Source organism: Borostomias antarcticus (assembly GCF_949987555.1).
Source record: "Borostomias antarcticus genome assembly, chromosome: 20".
NCBI lineage: Eukaryota > Metazoa > Chordata > Actinopteri > Stomiiformes > Stomiidae > Borostomias > Borostomias antarcticus.
Window position 1 is genome coordinate 11,838,481 of NC_140253.1, and position 22,641 is coordinate 11,861,121.

Genomic DNA, 22,641 nt, shown 5'->3' on the forward strand with positions numbered 1-22,641 from the left:
ACTATGTCCCACACAGTCAGTTCCTGAACAGTACAAAACAGTGTACAGTTTTAGCTTTGTTAAAAACCCTGTAGAGTGAGAGCTGTTTCTTGAACTCAGAGAGGGTTTGGAAAGTCTCGATGTCGCTGCCGCCTCTGAGAGAGTAAGAGATTCAGCATGGCAGGAAAAGAACCCCTCCCCCTCCTCCATCTCCCCCCTTTCAAACAAAGTGTCCGAAAAGAAAAACACAACACTCGCTTTGCTGGCTGATGCTGCCTTTTTTTTTTCTTTTTTCTTTCTCCACAGCGTTACTGTGCCTTGAGCGATGGCGGTGTTGGCGGTGGTGACCCTCCTTTGCTTGACTGCGGCCATAAAAAAAACGAGGCGGCCGCCAGCACCCTGACGGCCGCCTGGCCCCACCCCTCCCCCTTTTAAAAGGGGCGGCGGCTTGGCCCCTTTCCCTGGCCCCCCGCGCCCCATCCTCTTCAGCAGCTGGTGTCCAGCAGTTGCCGGGACACGTTGCCATCCTTGGTGTCGGCGGCGTAGGCCTTCTTCTCCTCAGCCTTGGGCTGCAGGGGCTGTGGGGCAGCGGTGCGCGGCTGCTGCCTCCGGCTGACCTTGAACACGTCCCAGCGCTCCGACACCAGGCCCTTGTTGAAGACGATGGACGCCAGGTAGGAGACCAGCAGGATGGACGCCAGCGACGTCAGCATGATGGTGGTGCGGAACGGGAAGTACTGCGTCAGGATGCCCTCGGCGTCTAGCCGGCAGCCGGGGTAGCGGATGACGGGCGGCAGGTTGATGAGGGGCTCGCCGCTCAGCAAGCGCATCACCAGGCCCAACGCGTAGCCCACCGTGGCGCCGTAGCCGTTGGAGATCTTGAAGAAGAGCACGCACACCAGCTGCGGGAACATGATGGTGTAGGACATGTCCACGCCCACCAGCCAGAAGACCAGGACGCTGTTGTCCAGGAAGGTGAGCGCCGTGCCGGCCAGGCCCACCACGATGACGGAGATGCGGATCACCCACTGCATCTCCCGGTCCGACGCCTGGGGGGAGGGGGGGGGGGGTGGGGGGGGCGGAGAGAGACATGGAGGACGTGCTTTGAATAGTTTGAAGCGCTTTGTAACAAACATTATCATCATCATAACGGTCAACTATCCGAATCTGGGTCGTCGGGCCTATGATTTCATTGCATTGTCCTTGAAGTCGAAACACAAATCACAATGAGTCTTGGGACACTTTGTCTGTCGGCGCGACCTTCAAAGGGCTCAGCCCTGCGCTGTATCTCCCCGATAACGCTATGAAAACATTCCACCAATCTGGTGACATTCGTACTTCACATGAGTTGAACCAGACAGGGGTTCAGGAAAACACGGCTAGAGAACATTCTGTCATCCTTGAACGCCGCCTGGTCCGTCATATGGAACATTCCGTGGGGGCGAAAAAGAATGGAAACAATTACATAAATCAGCATTCAACAGTGAAGCAGAAGGAAAAAAAAAAAGGGACGCAAAAACAAAACGCAAAGTGAAAACAGGCGACGTTGAAAATCAATAGCTCCTTTGTTTTCTCCAGCCAGCGGTAGCAGCCTGTGAGTGTATGTGTGTGAGTGTGTGTGTGTGTGTGTGTGTGAATACAGTGTAATGTGGTCGTCTAGTAAATATCATGTAACTACCCACACGAGTCAGACTATGCGCGGTGTTAAACCATAAAGGGGCTTCTTGTTTTCGGTTGAAAATTACTGCTGGTGAGGACTGATTTAAGACTGCGTTTCTGAGAATTGAGAAGCCATATTAAAGATAATAGAGATGCCTACTGCGTCTACTTATGATTTTGTTTAGGAAACATTTGGGTTTAATCTACTCTTAACAGGTCAGGGCAGTGGCCTGGAGAGAGAGAGAGAGGCGGGGCATTGAGTCCATGTTTTGGGAACATTGTGACGTGATTGTTCCCCATCCGTTGAAATCGTCCAGGCGGTCCCCGTCCTTCGCATGCGTCATCTTTTTACGAGATGCTCACCACTAATGGATGCTAATCCATTTTCACATGGCTTCGGACACAAAAAAACGATGCGTGGTGTCTCAGTAAAGGTATATTTTACTCAGGGGGCCGTCTACTCTCCAAATTCACAAAGTTCAGATCTTGTGTTGTTTCCTGGCTTGTCTGGTCCTTGTTCTACATCTATGGATTTCCACTGGTCAGTGTAGAGGTGCATTGTGGGTACAGTCTTTTAACTATAAAGACAGGAATCTCTGTATGTGTGTATCAGAGGAGGCTCATCCATTGAGGTAGAGGAGGACAGTCCTCAATTTTTGGAGAGAAGAGAGGGATTAAAATATATGCGTTTATTTATTTATAATTAATATTTATTAGATTTATTAGATTTTAATTATCTCAGTTTTGTTCATATATTAGGTTTTCCCTATGGATAAAAACCCATTATTGAAATTCTAAAGCTCCAACAGTGACATCTATAACATGCAGCTGGAGGACCCATAGATATCTATGGAAGGGAGGAATTCTATCGATGTAATGCAATTTTTTCATGCTAATTTGTGATTGGCCAAAACGCTGAGGGAGGACAGTACTCTGAACAGGATTTAATGATTGACATTTTGTTAGTCCAATCACATTCCAGATTCCAGATTTACCACAGAGAAGGCCGATAGAGTCGGCGTTGATGTCTGTGTTTCTCTTCCCTGTGCCATTGGAGACTTTTTGTGTGTTCGTAGCTCCATAATATAATACATCCTAAAGTATTATGGGACATATTATACATCAAACTGTTCGTCTATTTGTCTTGATTCTAGACATTCAAATATCTAAGCTGAGATAAATACTTTTTGAGCTAGGGCCGTCTGAACACGACAGTTCCACTGGCTGGCTATAGCCGGTAACGTTATCTACGGGGGCTACGAGGTGCACGTCAGGCTACAGCATAGGCAGGCGCGCAGATTGGCTGGAAGCGCAAACTGTCTGCAGCTCGTCCAAAACAAATAATCAATAAAACAATAATTGTAGGCCATAGCAACATAAGAGTGGCAGCTTTGACAACAACCCAAATGAGCTAATCCCATAGCTGTACCATTCCTAGCTAGCCATGAGCGAACTGTTGGATACTGCATTTGCTGTGCAACGTATTCCATTGTCCAGTTGTCAAATCTATTTGCCAACAAACTGTTTGAGAGCCAGCACACCTCAGTGTCCCCTAATCAAAAACATTTTTCATATATCACCTAACCTCTCCAGCACTTCACCAATATCAATTATTTTCTCTCTTTAGAGAAGAGTACAATCCATTAGGCCTACAACAACTATTGCTTACAATATTTTATTGTTGTTTTGTAATATTTTATCATGAATATTATAAATAAATGCTGCATGTAGTTAAAGAAAGTGTTTTCAGTTTTGGGCGGTTCGCCTCTCTTCCTCCTGTCCTGCTCAGTTTTTTGAGTCACCAGCCGCCACTGGTGTGTATGTATGGATGTCTGTCTGTATCGCAGTTATCTCGAGAACCAAGCACTGTGTGAAGCTGACATTCAGCAGACAGTATTGCTCAGGATCCAAGGCAGTGCAGTTTTGAGTTGTAATATTTGCCCTATGGCAAAGTTATAAACTTAATAAATAACAAAATGTGAACTCTATGTTTATTTAATTCCACCATCTTGGATTACACACCCTTCTCCTCTCGCGGGACCTGCTGATATCACTATACTACATTATAGGGCTAGTTGAACGGGCACAGGAAAGTGCAGCCAAAGGACGCTGTGCCGGCCACTACATCACACATCGCCAATAACAGGTTGGAGAGGTTGCTAAAATGACAATGACAGTGGGCCAGAAACAACTGAATCGGAGAAGGCAATTGCTTGACTACTGGAATGAGAACTGATCTTATAACGGGTCTAGTGATTGGGACGTGTCAAAACATAACTTGCTAGCTAACTACAGCAACTACATATTAGCAGCAGCTAATGTTAGCTTACTAGGTAACTACAGCGGAACATGTCAACAGCAGTTAATGTTAGCTGGGTGGAGATAGGGGGTGTCTTCTGGGGCTGCAGCCCTGTATGTTTTCTCAAAAGCCCCAAATCGTGATTTTTAGGTTTTTAAAATATCTTCAACTTGTAATTTCCTGGCCAGATTATATAAATAGTCAATGCAAAGTCGCAAAATAGCCTATCAACAGTTGTGCTGCTACTCTCACACGGATTGTAGCCTATTTACTTTTGTGAATTGTGAGTAAATACAACTGGTCAAATTGGCACAAGTGACTAGCCTAATATGAACTGCTGGCCAGCAAGCTAATGTTAGTGGATCAGACTGTATTTTAGGTGTGACCCTGAGAGGTGAATCTGTTTTTTGTCACACAAATGAGTCAACAGTAGTCTTACAATGCAGTGACATTTTATTACATTTATGCCATAGTGTTCCAGGCAGAACAGCAAGGACCACCCCCCAAAATTTACGGTGTTCTCCCTTCTGCTCTGGGCTTTAGCCCCGGACCTTGTCAACTTGATCCGCCCCTGGTTATTAGGTAGCCTACCTGCAGCAGCAAGGCTACATGCTAGCAGAAGCTAACGCTAGCTTGGTAATAGCTAGCTACGTAAGTAATGTAACCACAGCTTTTAGTCCATGTCTTCTGATGTTAGTAGCTTTCTATGTGTTGTGAGTTCTAAATGGCCCTGTTGGCATTCAAGTTAGCTAACTAGCACAGCTAGCGTTAGCCGATTGGCTAATTGTTGCTAATGTTGTGATCACGTCCCATTCACAACAGTCAAGCAGAACTGTGTGTAAATATAAATAAATAATTTGGGCTGTCAATCAATTAAAATAATGTAATTAATTATGATCTGTAATTAATTAATCTAATTAATCACATGTATCATTTTGTGCTGGGAAAAGCCCCCAAATGAATATATTTCAATTAAAACACATAACATTATTGTGGCATACTCACTCCAGTGGTCATGAAGTGCATGGAGAAACTAGCGATGAAACACAACGACACCATCATAGTGTCCACCAGCTCGCTTACAGAGCCAACAGGTCTGGATGATGCCATCGCACTTACACTTAGAGCTGGAGCACCTGGACAAGAAAAACACCTACGTCAGGATGCTATTCATTGACTACAGTTCTGCCTTCAACACCGTACGCCCCATCAACCTGGTCCCGAAGCTGAGAAGTGTAGGCCTGAGCATCTCTGTATGCAACTGGACTCTGGACTTCCTCACGGACAGACCACATGTGGTAAAAATAGGCAGAAACTGCCTTCCTCCTGGAGGTGTCAGATAATATGGTGTCAAGACCACAACCTGGCCCTGAACACTAACAAGGCATTACAGCCTGGTACGGCAACTCCACCACCCATGACAGGCACGCCATCCAGAGGGTGGTGAAGACAGCGCAGAAGATCATCAGTGTGGAGCTCCCCGCCATCGGATTAATTTCAGTTCTTCCAACACATATCTCAGATGTAATTAGCTTGTTGAGATGTCGCTTATCAAGGACAAGGGCAAGGACAGGACGCTCGGTGGCACACGCCAAAACTATGATTTGGTGATGGCAAACAATCGTGCTACCTATTTCAGCTAGGAGATAAAGGACAGTATGGTGGACCTTATGACTATCCGTAGTTGAATTTGAAGGAGGTAACAGGCTGTACCCCGACAGATTCATAGCGTAAAACCTGACCATAAAACGTTACATGAAGACACCAAGCATAGTGTTTTTTATGTACAAAACAAAATGTACTTGGCAATGGGAAAAATGAACTGTGGTAAGTACCCTCAGGTGGTGGGCTCTGGTACATGTGTGTCAGATGAACGGACAAACTAACTAACTGATGTACAGGGGTCGATCTAAAGTGGACAATGATGATAGGCCTATTTGAATTAAACAGTTCCAACCCTATGGGCATCAAGTGAACTTGGCAACAAGTGTAGGTTAAATACACAAACATCCTTCTAAGTGTTAAATAGGCTACATAATATAGCTTTACACTTGATTATTTGTCAGACTATTCACAATTTTCAAGGAAAATGTTCCCCTGACAATGTCTTCTTAAAGTACTCAAAAAGTACACCATATTCCCACAACACTTAAAAATAAAAGTACACCATATTCCTTCACCATATTCCCACAAAAACTTAAACTTGGTCCAAATAAAGCAATCCCTTGCAGAGCAAACCTGTAACTCTCAAATAAGGATCTTGACGATATGGAGCTATCGTATTTTTAAAAAATCAATCTAGGTAGCTAGCAGTAACGTTAGTGGAAGTGTGTGTGCTAACGCCCACTCTGAGGCGACAGCGTCACCAATTCTTTACTAAAAACGTAAATGTACACAACCAAATAATTTTTGGTAATAACACTGTAGATTAATGTGTAACTGAAAATGTCCTCTAAACAATTCCGGTATTCAAATCCAACGGTGTTATGTTGTTTTTTCACTGGATTGCAAATTTTAACGATAGCCCTGCAATTCCTGGCTCAACAGAATGTGTGGTTTAACGCCCGCAGCTAGCCTACCCCACTCAGAATAACGTTGGTACAGTAATATGGAATTCTCATACAATGACGAGGCATCGCCACGCAATATTTTCAGGGCGACACTTCACAGAATTCATAGTGATGATTTGTGGTTATTTTTATATAACTAAAGCCAGGGGCTCTAGGTTTTTTTTTTCAGTTGAAAAAATTTGAACTTTTTGGGATAAAGCGCCTGGCTATAAAAGGCTGTGAAAGGATGTTTTGATGACGACAACGGTCGGTTTTTGCCAAGACTGCAGAGACGGCAAACATTAGCATTAGTTAAACTAGCTAGCTATCTTAAATTAGCTATAGTTAATACTCCGGTCTGCAAAAACACAACGCTCGGTGCTAACAGGGCTGTAAAACATCGGTAGCCTAGCCAAGCTCTAAGCTCTAGTGAGCTCTACGCACCTGTAAGCTTAGCGCTGTTTAGCTGGACACGTAGCCCTAACGCTGAGGTTGGGATAACGGTTGCACTGTGACGGCCTTTCTCTCACCTGCTTCCTGATGATGTTCTTGTAGATGTTGGAGGAGAACATGGAGGCCGAGGAGAGGAGGGCGGAGTCCATGGATGACATGACGGCGGCGGCGACAGCCCCGATGCCGATGACGGAGATGTAGGCGGGGGTGAGGTACTGCAGGGCGATGGGCAGGATGGAGCCGGCCTGGTGGCGCTCGTAGGGGCTAGGAGAGCCGTAGTCGGTCAGGTTCCAGTCTGGGGAGCCACAAACGATGGTCGTCAGTTTGCGGAGTGGTACATGATCAAATAAGGCATTAACGCATCCGCTGGCCGACGAGGTAATGTGGTTACGCTTCACTAGGTGTAACAGTTTTGTGCACATGGGTGACTGTTACGCCGTCTCACATATCGTTTCACATATCAACTTGGTATTCTGACATTAATTAATGGCATAAACAGTCGCTAGGTGTTACGATGGTTTGTGCATCCTAGGCCTTAAGTGGTCACCTGTGGACGCCGCCACGGCCCCGACCAGGATGGAGGGGATGCCCAGCACCAGGCAGAAGCCGGAGGAGGCGAAGCAGGTGACCTGGGCCTGGGTGTAGGAGGAGGCTGAAAGGATCCTCTGGTAGAACGCCTGGTAGGCCAGACCACCGAGGCCCTGGGGAGACAGAATGGATGGAGGGATGAATGAATGAATTCTTAAGCGCATGAATGGACGGGATGAATGGATGGATGACAGAGTTGACCGGTGAATGGATGAATGCATGCATTGAAAGGATAGCTAGACGGAACAGCTGACTGATACACCGGTCCAGCGCAAATGGAGGATCACTAGGTCATAAAGGCTTCATTGTTTTCCCAGGAAAGAAGCCAGGACAACACACTAAACACATTCATGGGTTGTTGTTGTTGTTGTTTTGCTGCTTTTGTAGTTGAATGGAATTATCCAATCCAGCTGTATTGGGTTATAGAGGCTGTGTGTAGCAGAGTTATGTCATTTGTTTTTTTGCATACATGTGTGAGTGGGTGTGTCCTGTAAACGCCCACAGTGTGTATGCGTTTGTGGCTGCATACAGTTGCGAAAGGGTGTGTGTGTGTGTGTGTGTGTGTGTGTTTGTGTCACTCACCAGCACCAAGAAGTCGTCGATCCACTTGCCAGAATCTTGGGGCTCCAGCTTTCCCACCCAGGGCGCCTGAAAGGTCTCGTTGAAGGCCGTCAACGTGATGTCCACTGAGTAGGGGTTCAACATCATGAACGGGACACACACCCACTGCAGCCATGCAACACACACACACACACACACACACACACACACACACACACACACACACACACACACACACACACAGACAGAGAGAGGACAGAACCAGTCAGCCATTGGTGGAAGCAAAACAAAACAACTCTTTCTTGCTCTCAGAGGAGTTTCAGCACAGAGAGTGTTGGGTTCCCATGAGACTGGGAGGATTCTTTCTGGAGACTGACCAGGCTGACGAAGATGAGGATGAGCTGGATGACGTCGGTGTAGGCCACCGAGTAGAGGCCTCCCAGCAGGGTGTAGATGATGGCCACCAACGAGGAGATGCAGATGGAGTAGCCGTAGGACAGGTCCAGGATCACGCTCATGGTCCCACCTGGAATCACACGCGGCAGAACGCTCAGTTCTCTGCCGGACAGCGGGAAGACCCAGAAACCCTGGAGCCTTGTGGTTACTGTCCCTATCCTGTTGAGAGGTCAACGCATGCATTTATCACTCTCGTTCTCTCTCTCTTTCTCTCTCTCTCTCTTTCTCTCTGGAATTTTAGCTCACTCGTTTTCTCTCGCTCTCTCTCCCTCACACACACACACACACACACACACACACAGACACACACACACACACACACACACACTTTGGAGTGCACTATCTCTCATTCTTACGGTTTTAGACTTATTTGCTTATTTGATATTTACTCTCACTAATTTGCCTCTTTAATTCAGCTCCCTTGATCCGTCCTCCTGAGGGTCAGTCCTCCACTATATCTTGTGAGAAAATGTTAGGAAACTTGCAGTAAAACGCACTTTGAGACACTCACATTACATAATGAACAATAAAAAGGCCTATGGCCATTATTGCTTTGACGAGAATGAATTTTAAACTTAAAGCATGAGTAGTAGGTTGGTTTTCAAAAACTTTTTAAAGCAACCAAGAGCAAATGGATTTATAAGCGACAGGCAAGGAAACAGAGCTGAAAAAATACGAAAATGAAAAACAGTGAAGAACAGTACGACATAGCAGCAGCCTATTGATTGTGAGACTGAAGAATTTCCTTCCTCCCACGAAGATGCATCATCATCATCATCATCATCAACATCATCATCATCATTTGAACTTATCTCTTTAGAAAAGACATAATAAAGAAATAAGATATCGAAATAAAATCGAAAATAAAAAGAAACAAATGAACAAATGAACAAAAACATCTGTGAGTGTTACTCAAACAAGCAAGCAAAGCGTCTCTACCTGACGAGTCTTCCTCAATGCCAGGGTCTCCCCAGCCGCGAGGCAGCCGCACCAAAACAACGCCCTTAAACAGAAAAGTGTCAGATCGGCACCATCGCTGACTACTGTTTCAGCCTGACCGTGACCTTTTGACCCCCACTTGACCCCCCCCCCCCCCCCCCCCCCCGAGGTTGAGGTGTCTCTATTTAAACCCCCTTTGTATTGTAGGTCTATTTTTGTCCTTTTACCCCCGCAGAGTCACACACACACACACACGCTCGCTCGCTCGCTCGCTCGCTCAGACACACACTTTAAAGGGCCCAATCTATTTTCAGTAGCAGCTCAATAAAAACGCCACAAAACACACTCAGTCCTACCCTAACATTTGCCAGTTGCTGGACAGTTGTCCCAGACCTCAAAGGTTTGCTGGTGGACAGTTTGCAGGGGGGCTGTCCAGGAAACATATGGCCACATAGGTCCATCCTATCGATTTAGGTATTTAAAAGGGCCAATAATGATTTTTTCTTTCTTTCTTTCTTTCTTTCTTTCTTTCTTTCTTTCTTTCTTTCTTTCTTTCTTTCTTTCTTTCTTTCTTTCTTTCTTTCTTTCTTTCTTTCTTTCTTTCTTTCTTTCTTTCGTTCTTTCTCTTTTAGTTTTCCATAAATGTGCATTTGCCACCTGTGTATGCACAACATACCTTTTGGGAGGGGTTTGCAAAAACTGCTCTAGGCCTACCAATCCAGTTCTTCCTACCCACCAAATAGTGATATTCTCATGTTTCCATAGTGCACGGTGCATTGATAAGGTAAAGTCCCCCTCTAAACCATGGGGTGAAAACACTGCCACCTCTCAGGCTGGTCTTCTCTCGGGGGGAAGCTAAACTGAGCCGGGCCCCGGTGGCCGTGCCAGCTTGTGCCCCTCTGCGCTAAAAATAGGAGAGAGGAGGGCGAAGGAATGAGAGTTAAGGGACTCCAAGGCTTAATAGGGAGCGAATGGGGATGGAGGGAGAGAGAGAGAGAGAGAGAGGTTGCTAAATTACCCCTCAATCTGTTTTTAGCCCCCTTGTTCCTGCCATGCCTCCAGTCAGTTGACCCATGCACACGCACACGCACCTCCCAGGCCCCAATCACCCATCTCCCAGCTCTCTAAATGTGATCAGCCGTAATTATGTACTATTGATTTCACATGGCGAACCAACATTACGTGGACAGTCGTGTCTTTTGGAGAGACTGGACACAAGCACACATACTTCATGTATACACACACACACGCACAAACACACAAACACACACACCACCCTAGATACGAACATACAGTACAGTACATAATCATGCAAGCACGTAGCTATGTCTTCATACCTCACGCGAACCAGAACAAACACACACACACACACACACACACACACACACACAGTCTCTAAGCGACAGCACTCCTCTGTGTAAACCGTTTTCACCTCCCTCTTGTCAAGTGTGTGTGAGCAGTCAACAGTCACCCTAACCACCGCCCAGACGCGCTAACCAACCATTCAGGCTGTTTAGTGAGGAGATGATCCTGTATAATAATAATAATAATTGTAATAATAATAACAACAATAATAATAATAATAACAATCATAATGATCATAATAATTCATTTTATTTATAAAGCACTTTTCATTGTGAAACAAGTGCTGAAACCACAACTTAGACTGTTTTTAAAAGGTTTTTACAACATACCCAGTAAATGTTCCCTCGATATTGCAATGGGTTCATTTTCAGTTGGGTCACACAGGACCTGCTTTATGAACACAGGCACTATTGAATACTGTTGTTTTTATCTGAGACAATTAGCCTCTTGTAATACAGAGAGAGTAGAGAGAAATGCACTGGGGATACTTAGAAAAAGAGTTTAGAAAACACACTGGAAAAAGAGAACAGTGTTAAAACACATACCAGGGCATTTAAAACACACACACACGCACACACACACACACACACACACACACATGTGCGCGCCCTCACATACACACGCATGCACACACTCACACACACACACACACACACATACAAATATCAATGTGGAGCGCTGTGGTGTGTTATGGCGTTATGTGCTAAAGGGGATTTCTGCATTGTTACAGTTAATCACCCATTGAAATATGAAGGCTGTCTTCTCAAGGTTTGTGTATGGCACCATTCCACTGTTGTTCAGACCAGCTTGGACCTATTAGTCATATCAATGGACGGCCTTCATTGTTCACATAGAGAGCCATCTCTGCACTGCCAACTCTATATTCTCTGATGCCAGCAGGAGCGCTCTCAGTGTGAGTCTCTCAGTGTGGGTTCCTCACACACTATTAGGACTTGAAAAGGACTTGATTAGCGCCTATAAATGTGGGCATGAGTGTGTGTGTAGAATAAACTTGGGGAAAAAGGGCTTGCGTGGCCGTACGTTCATCTCGGCAAATAAACGTTTCGATCTGTGAAATCTTCACAAAGATCATCGAAAAGATCGTAACAGATCGAAACGTTGTTTGCTGAAATAAAGGTACAGAGCGTTATACTTGAGTGGCGAGACCTTTATTCAGATGTTGAACGCCTCAGTTTTGGCTCAGCAACAAACCAAGGGTGTGCGTAAGACCTACTACAAACGTAGAATACATGTGGATGCACATGCACTGTGCAAACAGGGGGCTTGCCTGTCGCTGCTGTTGGGTGAAAACCTTGCATCTCCAAAATGGCCCGTTTTCAGAATATGGAAAAAAAAAAGAAGTTCTATGCTAACTTTTCTATGCAATTTCTATGCTTCCTGAACATAAAAACACATATGATGAGCTGTTTAGAATGTTTAACCGGTCCCCCAGGGCTGGGAGGCGCTCCGAGTTCGTAGAGGGGTAATCCCAGCTTTCAACTGATGTAAAAAAAAACAACAACAACAAAAATCACCAGAATGGAGATGCAAGGTCTCGGCCCGACAGCAGCTGTGTGTGTGCATGTGTGTGTGCGTGCGCGTGTGTGAGCTCAGTACCTAGGCTGACGAGCGTGCGCGCCACCCACAGGACGTCGGCCACCAGGGCAGGAAAGATCAGTGCGCTGCTCAGGACGTCTCCGTATTTCAGCTGGAAGGGGTCCATCATTGTCATGTACTTGTTCTCTCTCATCGGCTTCGCGAAGAAAAAGCCACCTGAGAGTGGGAAGGGAGGGGAAGAGGGCGGGGGGGGTAATAAACCAGTCAGGTCAACATGAAACAAAACAAGTGTTCACCTCAGATAATCCAGAGTGCACACGACACCCTCTCCGTGTTTGTCCCGCTCCGGGCAACAATGGACAGCAAACGGAAGGCTTGGGTTACGTTTTCTGATTGTAACCAAGTTCCCGTTAAAATCCCCCCCACCCCACCCCCACCTTCCGTCGTTCGAACGCCACGGCCAACAAGTAACTTCTCCCTCCAACGCCCCCCCCCTCCCTCCCCCATACTCAACCTCGCCTGCACCTGTCCCTCTGAGTCACAATGCTAGAAGCGCAGACCCTCGTGGTATTTTTAAGCGGATGACACTTTTACGACCCACCCCCGACCACCTCCGCCCCCCGGTAACCGACCGCCGACCCGACACCCCCGCTAAGACCTGCTCGCTGTGGCGATATCAGGCGCTATCACATGATGATACCCGATTGCGCTAACGAGCGCAGCGCCCGGTTCCATGACGTGCCGCCATCATCATCAAAACGGATCGCGCCCCGTGATTTGACACCCGATCCGGCGCTCCATGGCGGCGCCCACCATTGTCACGGCTCCCTCGACGTGGGAGGAGAGGAGACGAGAGCGCCGCCGGGATTTGACCTCGCGTACGGCATTCGCGGGCGCCGTTTTAAACGTGCCGATGCCACCGGCCGACCGCGCCCTAGTGTGCAAGTCAGGGGTTTTTCCCTAGTACTAGTGGGTCAATAGGTCAGTTTCAGTAGCATGGAAATATGGATCAGTGGGACATAGGCAAGCTGTTCTGGGAATATATATTTAGAAATATAGGCGGGTCCTGTGCCTGCGTATGTATATATATATACTGTACATATCATGGGTCTTATATATAGACCACACTGGTTCCAGTTCTTGGTGTCGCGTTTTAGTCTTTCCAGGTTAACGGCGTGGGTCAGCATTATTGCGGTTACGAAACGCGATTACGCAACGTCAGCTATCTGGGACTCTCTCCAGGGCCCCCCTTGGGGCAGGGTTGGGGGGCGGTAGTTCAAAGGTCATCCTACTCACCGAGGAAGAAGGTGAGGACGTAGGGAACCGGCATCAGGCCCCACACCAGGCCCAGCGTCGGGTTGTAAACCGCCTCTGCGATGCCCAAGATGAACCCTCCGCCGACCCACGTCGCTGCACGGAGAGAACACACACACGCACATTAACAAAAAGAAACATGAGCCATTCAAAAGGAAACTGCTATAATTGGACAGGGTCAGTGACTAACCCCAGGGTCTATGACTAACCCATGACTAGCGACAAAGCACATGTTTCTAAAGGACATCTTTGAGGGACATGAAGTAAGATCTGATAACATTGGCTGGTGTCCCCAGAAGACCGTATTGGCTGGTGTCCCCACAAGACCCTATCGGCTCGTGTCCCGACAAAATCCTATTGGTTGGTGTCCTCACAAGACCTTTTTGGCTGGTGTCCCGACAAGACCCTATTGGCTGGTGTCCCGACACGACCAAATTGTCTGGTGTCCCGACAAGACCTTTTTGGCTGGTGTCCCTACAAGACCCTATTGACTGGTGCCCCACCCACAAGAGCCTATTGGCTGGTGCCCCACCCACAAGACCCTATTGGCTGGTGCCCCACCCACAAGACCCTATTGGCTGGTGCCCCACCCACAAGACCCTATTGGCTGGTGGCTCCCCGCCTCACCGGTGAGCGTGAAGATTCCGACCAGCAGGTTGATGTTGCGTCCGGCGAGCAGTGTGATCTCCATCCCGTCGCCCGAGCACTTCTTCTCCTCCTTCCTGGAGCGCATGGAGGCCCAGATGCCCGTCCCCAAGATGAGGATATAGAACAGGGCCATGACCACCAGGCCGGGGATGTTGAGAGACATCTTCCTTCTCCCGGAGGCGTAGTGATAGTATACCTGAGACAGGGAGGGCAGGGGAGGGGGGGGGAGGAGGGACACAGAGAGAAGGAGAGAGAGAGAGAGAGAGAAGGAGAGAGAGAGAGAGAGAGAGAGGGTAAGGACACGGTCAGCGATGTTATGTAAGGGGACAGGGAGAGCACCCTGTGGGCCTTTGTCTAACAGCAGTACAGTAGGCCCATCGGGAGCAGCTGTAGAGACTGGCTTGGTAAACTAAACACAAGCATGCAAGTATATTCCAAGAATATTATTGGATATGTGGCAGAGAGAGTGTTGGGTCAGCTGAACTGTGCAACATAATGTATGTGGGGACAATTTAATCACCCACAGAGTTTATATATATATATATATATTGTTTTGTTTTTTTATTTCATGGACAGTAGCACGTTACTGCAAATTAGAGATACATATAGGAAAGGATGGACAAGGATACATTTGAAACTTTGATAGATACGTTTTTTGGATCATGACAAAGCTAAACAGTGAAACTGAAAAGAGGGGAGGGGCAGGGATAAAGGGGCGGGGTTTGCACAAAAATCAACTGCCATCTAAATGCCATTTTTCAACAACAACAAAAAAGAAAGAAAACAACACAAATGCCAAGGTACATTCACCGCGTGCAAGCGCGCGTATCAAGCGCAAAAACAAAACAATAAACAAATGAGAAAACAACTGTCACGAAAATCAACGACAGGTAGTCAAGTCAATGGTTCAGGTGGCGAGAGGCTGAGCAGGGAGGAGCCAGAGAAGAAAGACACACCTCCTTCCAAGGAACAGAGGGGTGGGGGTTTGGGGGGGGGGGGCAGAGGGGGGGGGAGGCGAGCATGAAGGACAGAACGGAAGAGAGGATGAAAAGGAAGGCGCTGTTTTTCGCTGATGCCCAGGCTCTGCATGGCAGAGGGGTGGATGGGGTGAGGGGGTGAGCAGGGGGGGGACGGGTGGAGGGGGGTCTCACCAGACGCTGGGGTAGCGTTGACAATATGGTGGCGGCTCCGCCCCCTCTTCGGTGGCAACGAGGCACCAAGGCTCCACAAAAACCTCGGGAAGTGAGCAAAGAAACTCGGAGCCATGTTAGTGCGTGCGTGCGTGCGTGTGTGTGTGTGCGTGTGTGTGTGTGTGCGTGCGTTGGTATGGGTGAGGAGGACTGCTGGAGGCGTGTTGTCGTTCAAGGCCTCCAAGAACGAGCATTGGTGGAGGAAAAGGCCCACGCACTCAAAAGTGTAACAAACATGTCAGATCTCTTCCTCCCTGAGGCGCCAGTCACCTTCCAACATCGTCGTCACAAACAAAGTCACCAACCGCTGGAATCTCAACACAGCACCCCAGAAAACAACCAGAGGCCCAAGTATCACACGGAATGACAGTTTCTTCCAAATGAACGGTTTTATTGCACAGGTTTCCCATTTTACAGGCAGAACGGTTCGTACCGTGGCAGAACATACAGTCCAAAACTGTAACAGAAAAACAAGAGCGAAAATCACTGGGGGGTGGAACAAAAGATGTTCAGAGGGAGTTTCAATGTGAAAAAGAAGAAAGGAATGCAAGTTCAGCTGGGAGGGTGGTGTACTACAGAGAAAGAACAGGACGGACAGTATAGGAGGAGGGGGCGGGGCCTGTGTGTGTGTGTGTGTACATTATGTGAGCGCTTCTGTGTGTGTGGGCATATGGACTCGGAGGGACAGACGAGGGTGGTCTTTAATGGGGGGGGGGGGGGGGGGGGGGGGGGTGAACGGGAGAGATGGAGGTGATGGTTCTGTGTGAGCGGACACACAGGCGCACACACACACACGCACACACACACACAACTATGCGTATGCAAAAACACACACACTTTCTTTTTCATACACACACAACTTGCTCACTTTTTTTCTCTCTCTCTCTCTCTCTCTCTCTCTCTCTCTCACACACACACACACACACACACACACACACACACACACTCTCTCCTGGGGACTTCTCTCTTTCTGCCTGTTTACTCTAGATAAGCCCTTCCTGTTGTTCGCTCTGCTGGTGGTGGGCGCTGTGACCAGGGGCCTTCGCTCTCTCTCTCGCTCTCTCTCTCCCCGCCCACTCCCCCCCCCCCATAGTGCCAGGGGAGCGCCAGCTCACGTCCTGTCATCTAACACTATCTCTGCGAATATCCGCACTCTCTCTCCCCCTCTCCCTCCCTCTATCTCTCCCTCTCTCTCTCTATCTCTCTCCCTCTCTCTCTCTCTCTCTCCCTCCCTCTCTCTCCCTCCCTCCTTCTCTCTCGGGTTCCGTGGTGTCCAGCAGCATCGCCCCCTCTCACTTACACCATCTGCGGTAGGCGTTGTCCGGGGGGGGGGGCGACGGCCGGTCGCCATTCGTTGATTTCCGAATAAGTCTCAGGAGCAGGATGTCAGCCCGACGGGCCGCAGGCTCGCCCCCCCCCCCCTCGCGGACTGTTTGGAAAAGCAACAGAGAGGCGAACGGCAGGGGGAGGTTGGGGGGTCCGGGCCGAGAATAGTGGGATGTTTATGGGGTATTGTAGCCCTGCTGGGGTGACTGGCGGTGGGGCACTGTACTATGCGGGGGTCGTAAAAAAAAAAAGAGAAGGTATGTTCGTTCCGGGGACCGCCAGTGTCCCCACGTCACCCGGAGTCCGCGGAAAAAAAAGATCCGCCCCCGCCCGCGAGCGCGCTGCGCTATCCCTTTAAGAGATCCCTGCGAGTTTTTTCCTCTCCTTCTCTCTCTCTCTCCCCGGACACGCCCCCTCGGTCTGTCGTCTGTGTGCGAGACTCCGCGCCGCATGCCAGGGCCGGGCGGCGGGGGAGGACGGAGTCACTCTAGAAGGATACGCGAGCGCGGTGACCTAGTTTGCGCGGGGGGTTGGGATCGAGGGGGGAAAGGGAGAGACACGAGGGGGGGGGGGGGGGGGAACAATCCCATTCATTATACGATGACTCCCCGTTCCCTCCCTCCCTCTCCTCCTTCTCCTCCTCCTCCTCTCCCTCCTTCCCTCTCTCCCCCTCGCTGTATTTGCTCAGCAAACATCTCGGCCGTGTGGGGAGGACAGAGGGGGGTGAGGGGGGTGTGGTCTGACCGGTTCCAACTCTGCGCTGCCTCACTATGTTCACCAGGGCCAAGTGCTCAAATGTCCTCCAATACCACCGAAGACACACACACACACACAAACATTGTCCTGGCACACAAACACACACACGGGCGCCTATATGATAACACACACACATGCACACACATTGTCTTGATCCGCACACGCGCGCGCATACACACACGTGTGCCAGGCACCGCTGATGATACCCACACAGAAACACACACTCCTGGAGCTCTGGCAGGTACGCGCCCGCGAGGGCCAAGTCTCTCCAGTCAACAAGTGTCAAATAGCCCACAAATTATCTCTCCACATTCATTTTTACAAGCAGAAAGCCCGAGCGCCCCCCCGATACACACACCGCTTCATGCCAGGTCCCGTTAAATGAGTCCTATGTGCATCGATTTAGTAATGACTAACGTCTCGGGTATGCGGCTCACTTCTCAGAACACAAGTGTTTGCCGAGGATGGCGCTCCGTCACCGCGCCTCCGAGGCAGAGACAGAATGTTCTGGTCTCGTTTTCGTTATGACCTCAATCCGATTCATCCCGCTCCGCCGCGGAGGGAGGACGAGCAGCCTGAATGGACGCGTCGTCGTCCGCCGGGCGCCGGGCTGCAGGTGGGGCGGCGGTCGCGAGCGGGTAGCGCACCGCCGGCGTGATTTCAGGTCTATCAGGTTTGTTATCGGCTGAGCGGGGGGAGATAAGGAGGGCGGCGGACACTAACGGGTAAGGCAGGGAGCGGGGAGGGGAAAGTTAGGCTAGCGCGCGCACACACGCGCACGCAAACATACACACACGCGCACGCAAACACACACACGCGGACGCATGCACACACAGGGCTCTTTGCCACCCTCTTAACATGTTGTGTAGGAAGCTGAGGGTCCTCTCAAATGGGGCCCCCTGCCAGAGAGGGTATGTGTGTGTGTGTGTGTGTGTGTGTGTGTGTGGAGTGGGTCCCACCTCTTCAAAAACTAAATCTGCTCCCACCAACTGGTCTCACTCATACAGTAGAACAGGCACACACACACACACACACACAAACACACACACACACTGTACATAGGGGTGACACACCCTGTCACTTATGCTGGCCCGCACGCACACGCACACACACACACACAGTCGAAATGGGGCAGCAACATACACAGTTTCCAAAGGCTAGGGAATTCGTTCCTCTCCAACCATGAGGCCCCTGTGCATACATCAGTCGGCAGGGTTTTAAATGGACCCGGCCGTCTCCTGTCAACACACTGCTTTCAAAGCTACAGTACTGAACCCATCTCTCTCTCTCTCACACACACACACACGCACACACACTGCGGTGTGTTTCGTGATGGGTGAGGAGTTTATAAAGACTAATTGCACAACGTAAACATGCCTTGCTTATTCTCTCAGGTGCAGAGGTGTGGTCTGGGTCCTACCCCAGGGCTACTTTCTAAGAATGTCTCTCAGTAGTTTTCCAGCAGTCAAACACTGCGAGTGTGTGTGTGCATGTGTGTGTGAGTGCGCTCCCACATGCACAAACACGTGCGTCCTGTCTCATATTATCTGGTATCCACAGCGATCCTAATCCCTGATATCGTATTGCAGTCTGAACTTAATCTCTTGTCATAAACGCACACACACACACACAACTTTAAAAAAAAGAAGATATATCATATTGATAGCAACCTAACTAACTATTCTGTTAATGTCTCGGGGTCCAACCCTGTGGTCTAAACCGGTCTCAGGACAAGGTGTCTGTCTGTGTAAGATGACCTCAGTGTTCTAGACGTCTCTGTGTTGCCTTTCACACAGAGAGAGAGAGAGAGAGAGAGAGAGAGAGAGAGAGAGAGAGAGAGAGAGAGGACACATTAGCCTCGGACGTGGAAAAAAACAAGCGCGTCGGCCTACCTCCACTTCCCCCCCTCCTCCTCCCCCTCTCCTGACTCGCACGGCGAATAGAAATCACACCTCCCCTCGGCGAATAGAAGTCACACCTCCGCCTCCTCCATTTATCAAACCGGGCAAGGCGGCCAGACGCCCACTCAGTCACCGACGCTAACATTTGTTTGATTCACTCTTCGGAGGCGACACGTCTATCACTCACTCGTGCAAAAGCATAAACTCAGTAGTGGAGTTAGCAAAAACCTCTGCAAGCTGATACTGGCACCCTAAATACCCCCTCCCCTCCACCCCCCCCCCCAAGCAAAAAAAATAGCTTGAAGTTTAGAAAAGCGGAATTGACAACTTTTTGTGTGTCAGCTCTTAGTCAAAATACGACCTTGACGTTTGTCATCCCCTGATAGAAGACCTAGTTTTCTCTGTAATCGATCATCCGAATTGGAAGGACGCATGCAGAACAATAGCAGTTTTGCACAAGGTTTTACACACCCCATGACACAAGCCTTTTGTAGATCAGCCCAGAAGTCCATACCATAAGGATGACTGTAAGCCATACTGTATGACAGTTGTTATCTTATGCTAGTCAGTCTCTTAGTTATCTCCTGTCCTGCACATGTATTATAGTGTACTGTATGGGGCTAATCTACTAAAGATTTGCGTACAGTATGTGTAAATAAAAAACTGTCACCCACGCACATCAAAATGTCCAGGCCGATCTACAAACTGGGTGTATTGTGGACTGTGTCTCTTAAATGTGCAAGATATGTGCCTTGTCCATTTGTGCATGTTTGCCTTAAAGGTCCCCTATTATGGAAAACTCAGAGCATGTACATACTGTACATAGGGGTCTCTGACGGGCCTACTAACACACAAACTGTGACATAAGACGACCCGGTCAGTTTTTTTGCGGGCTGCCAAATTCAGAAACGGGATTCAAGCCATTCAGATTTCCCTCCTGCTCTGACATCAGAAGGGGACTCGTTAGAATTATACCGCCCCCTCAGTCTGGGAAAAAAAAAAAGTTGAAAATACTTAAATAATGGCCATTCAGAAACGTCCTGCTGTATTTGCATTGTTTGAACTTCTGGAGGCAAGGGCAGATTGGGGATGGGGAGCAGCAGCTGATTTGCGTTAAAGCTACAGACACAGAAACAGCACGCCTAGTACAGGACTGAAACAGTGCGGTATAGAGGCATGCTAGAATGCTTCATCTGAGTGCTATTTTCAGCAAAAAATATTCAAAGTCAATTTTTTGCGAACCCCGGAGACCTATGTTAACGTGATGAAAAGCATACAGTGATAGGGGATCATTGATTTATATGCAACCTTGGACTTTTCTAGGAGAGTGTACAAAATAGTGGGAGGATAACATTCAAATAGTTGAAGTTAGCAAGTCTAATGTGCTTTACCGAGCCTGAAGGTACAGAAAGGACAGGACAGGCAATACCTGCAATGTCCAAAGCAATACATGCAGTTTGTTCAATCAACACACAATTTAGCACACTTTATTTGGGATCTTAGTACAGTAAATCAAACCCTATATGTGTGTGGGGCAGGAGGCACGAGAGAGAGAGAGAGAGAGAGAGAGAGAGAGAGAGGGAGTGAGAAGGAGAGGGAAGGAGAGGTGGGGTAACATTTGCCATTGCATGTTTCAGTATCAGTAGGCCAAAGGAGTGTTGTTTACTGTTTACTGTGGGCTCTAGAGAGAAAGTGAATTAACAACATCGGAGAAACCTTGATCCGATTATAAGAAGAGAGAGAGAGAGAGAGAGAGAGAGAGAGAGAGAGAGGGATAGAGCTGTAATGTAGAGGGAGGGGGAGGGTGGGAGGGGGGGTGGAGATGGGTGGAAGGGAGGGAGGGAGACAGAGGTATGCTGAAAAGATCAACAAGGTCAGTAACGGCTGGGAGCTGAGCTGAGCAGAGCAGGAGAGCACAGAGATGTGGCACCGACCCCGTCGGGGAGTGGAACATCGCAGCGCCTCTCGGCAGCACGTTGCAAAATAAACAGAGACAGATACAAATACATGAAAGCAACGGAGATGAACCATATGTCACCGTATCGGTGGCCGGGGGCGCGAGAGGAACACGGTATCTCTGCTCACGCTGGGTGGAAAATAACAGACAGATCCCGCAGCGGTTTGAAATAGAACACAGGGATGTTGCACATAACAAAGGTAACCAATTAGATCGCATTTGGGGTGGAAAGGGGGGCGGGGGGAGGGGGGGGGGTGACCACCAGTACAAAATAGGCTGGGGGGCTAAATCTAGGAGCGCAATCCCTCCCGGGCTATTCTGAGTTAGGCATGCACTCTCACTTAAGTGTACCCCTGGCAACACCCCTGACAAAACACAGCTCTCGGAAAACACACAACACATACACCGTGGAGGGAGGCCGCGGTGCAGCGCCTGTGCAGCCCCCCCCCCCCCCCCCCCCCCCCCCTGCGCCCGAGCCGTTCTGTGATTGAGACCCGTCCTCGCTCACCCACCAGCCCCCCCCCCCCCCCCCCCACCCCACCACCCCCACGGTTTGACATGTGGAAATCTGTAGCTTTTCTGCCCCTTACACACGCATGCACTCACACGTGCTTCCGTACAGCCTGCCACCAGCACACGAACAGGAAACATGAAGGATTCTAACTTTCAGAGGTAAAAAAAACAACAATATATACATACCTTACGTGACGCTTGTGCAAGTGCGTCCGACCTAGGGATGCTGGAGTGTGGGCCTTATTCTCAGGGGGGGAGAGAGAGGGAAAGAGAGAAAAAGAGAGAGAGAGAGAGAGAGAGAGAGGGAGAGATAGGACCTACGCAGAGAGGTCCAAAGAGAGGGATGAGAGAGGTGCAGAGCACAACCGTGGCGGGTTCCAAAGTTCTCCAGCAGAGACAAAGAAGGAGAGAAGATATACAACTGGACAAAAAAACAAAACAAAACGAATGACCATAAAAACTCTCGTTGAGTCCACCCCAGGTGAAGAAGGCAGAGAGGATTTGTGAAGAGTCTTTCCTGATGAGCTGGGGTCTGGAGTGTGAGATCGGGGTGGACTGAGCACTCTAGAGTGATCCTGTGCCTTCAGCTGCACACTTTTAAAACTCCAAAAGTAGGGGAGTGTCAGATGAC

At 48.9% G+C, this 22,641-nt stretch overlaps 1 protein-coding gene across 1 annotated transcript; it reads right to left on the reverse strand.

Annotated features, from left to right (window-relative positions):
* Positions 1-464: 464 nt before the first annotated feature.
* On the reverse strand, positions 465-22,334 carry LOC311322595 (high affinity choline transporter 1-like; the record flags this gene model as incomplete). The annotated part of the gene is made up of 9 exons (XM_084454681.1): positions 22,197-22,334; positions 14,347-14,563; positions 13,702-13,815; positions 12,466-12,621; positions 8,466-8,614; positions 8,110-8,253; positions 7,487-7,640; positions 7,017-7,234; positions 465-1,028 (listed from the first exon to the last, which is right to left on the reverse strand). Exons 2-9 carry the CDS (start codon positions 14,528-14,530, stop codon positions 465-467), a joined length of 1,683 nt encoding a protein of 560 aa, XP_084310807.1. The 5' UTR covers positions 14,531-14,563; positions 22,197-22,334.
* Positions 22,335-22,641: the final 307 nt, after the last annotated feature.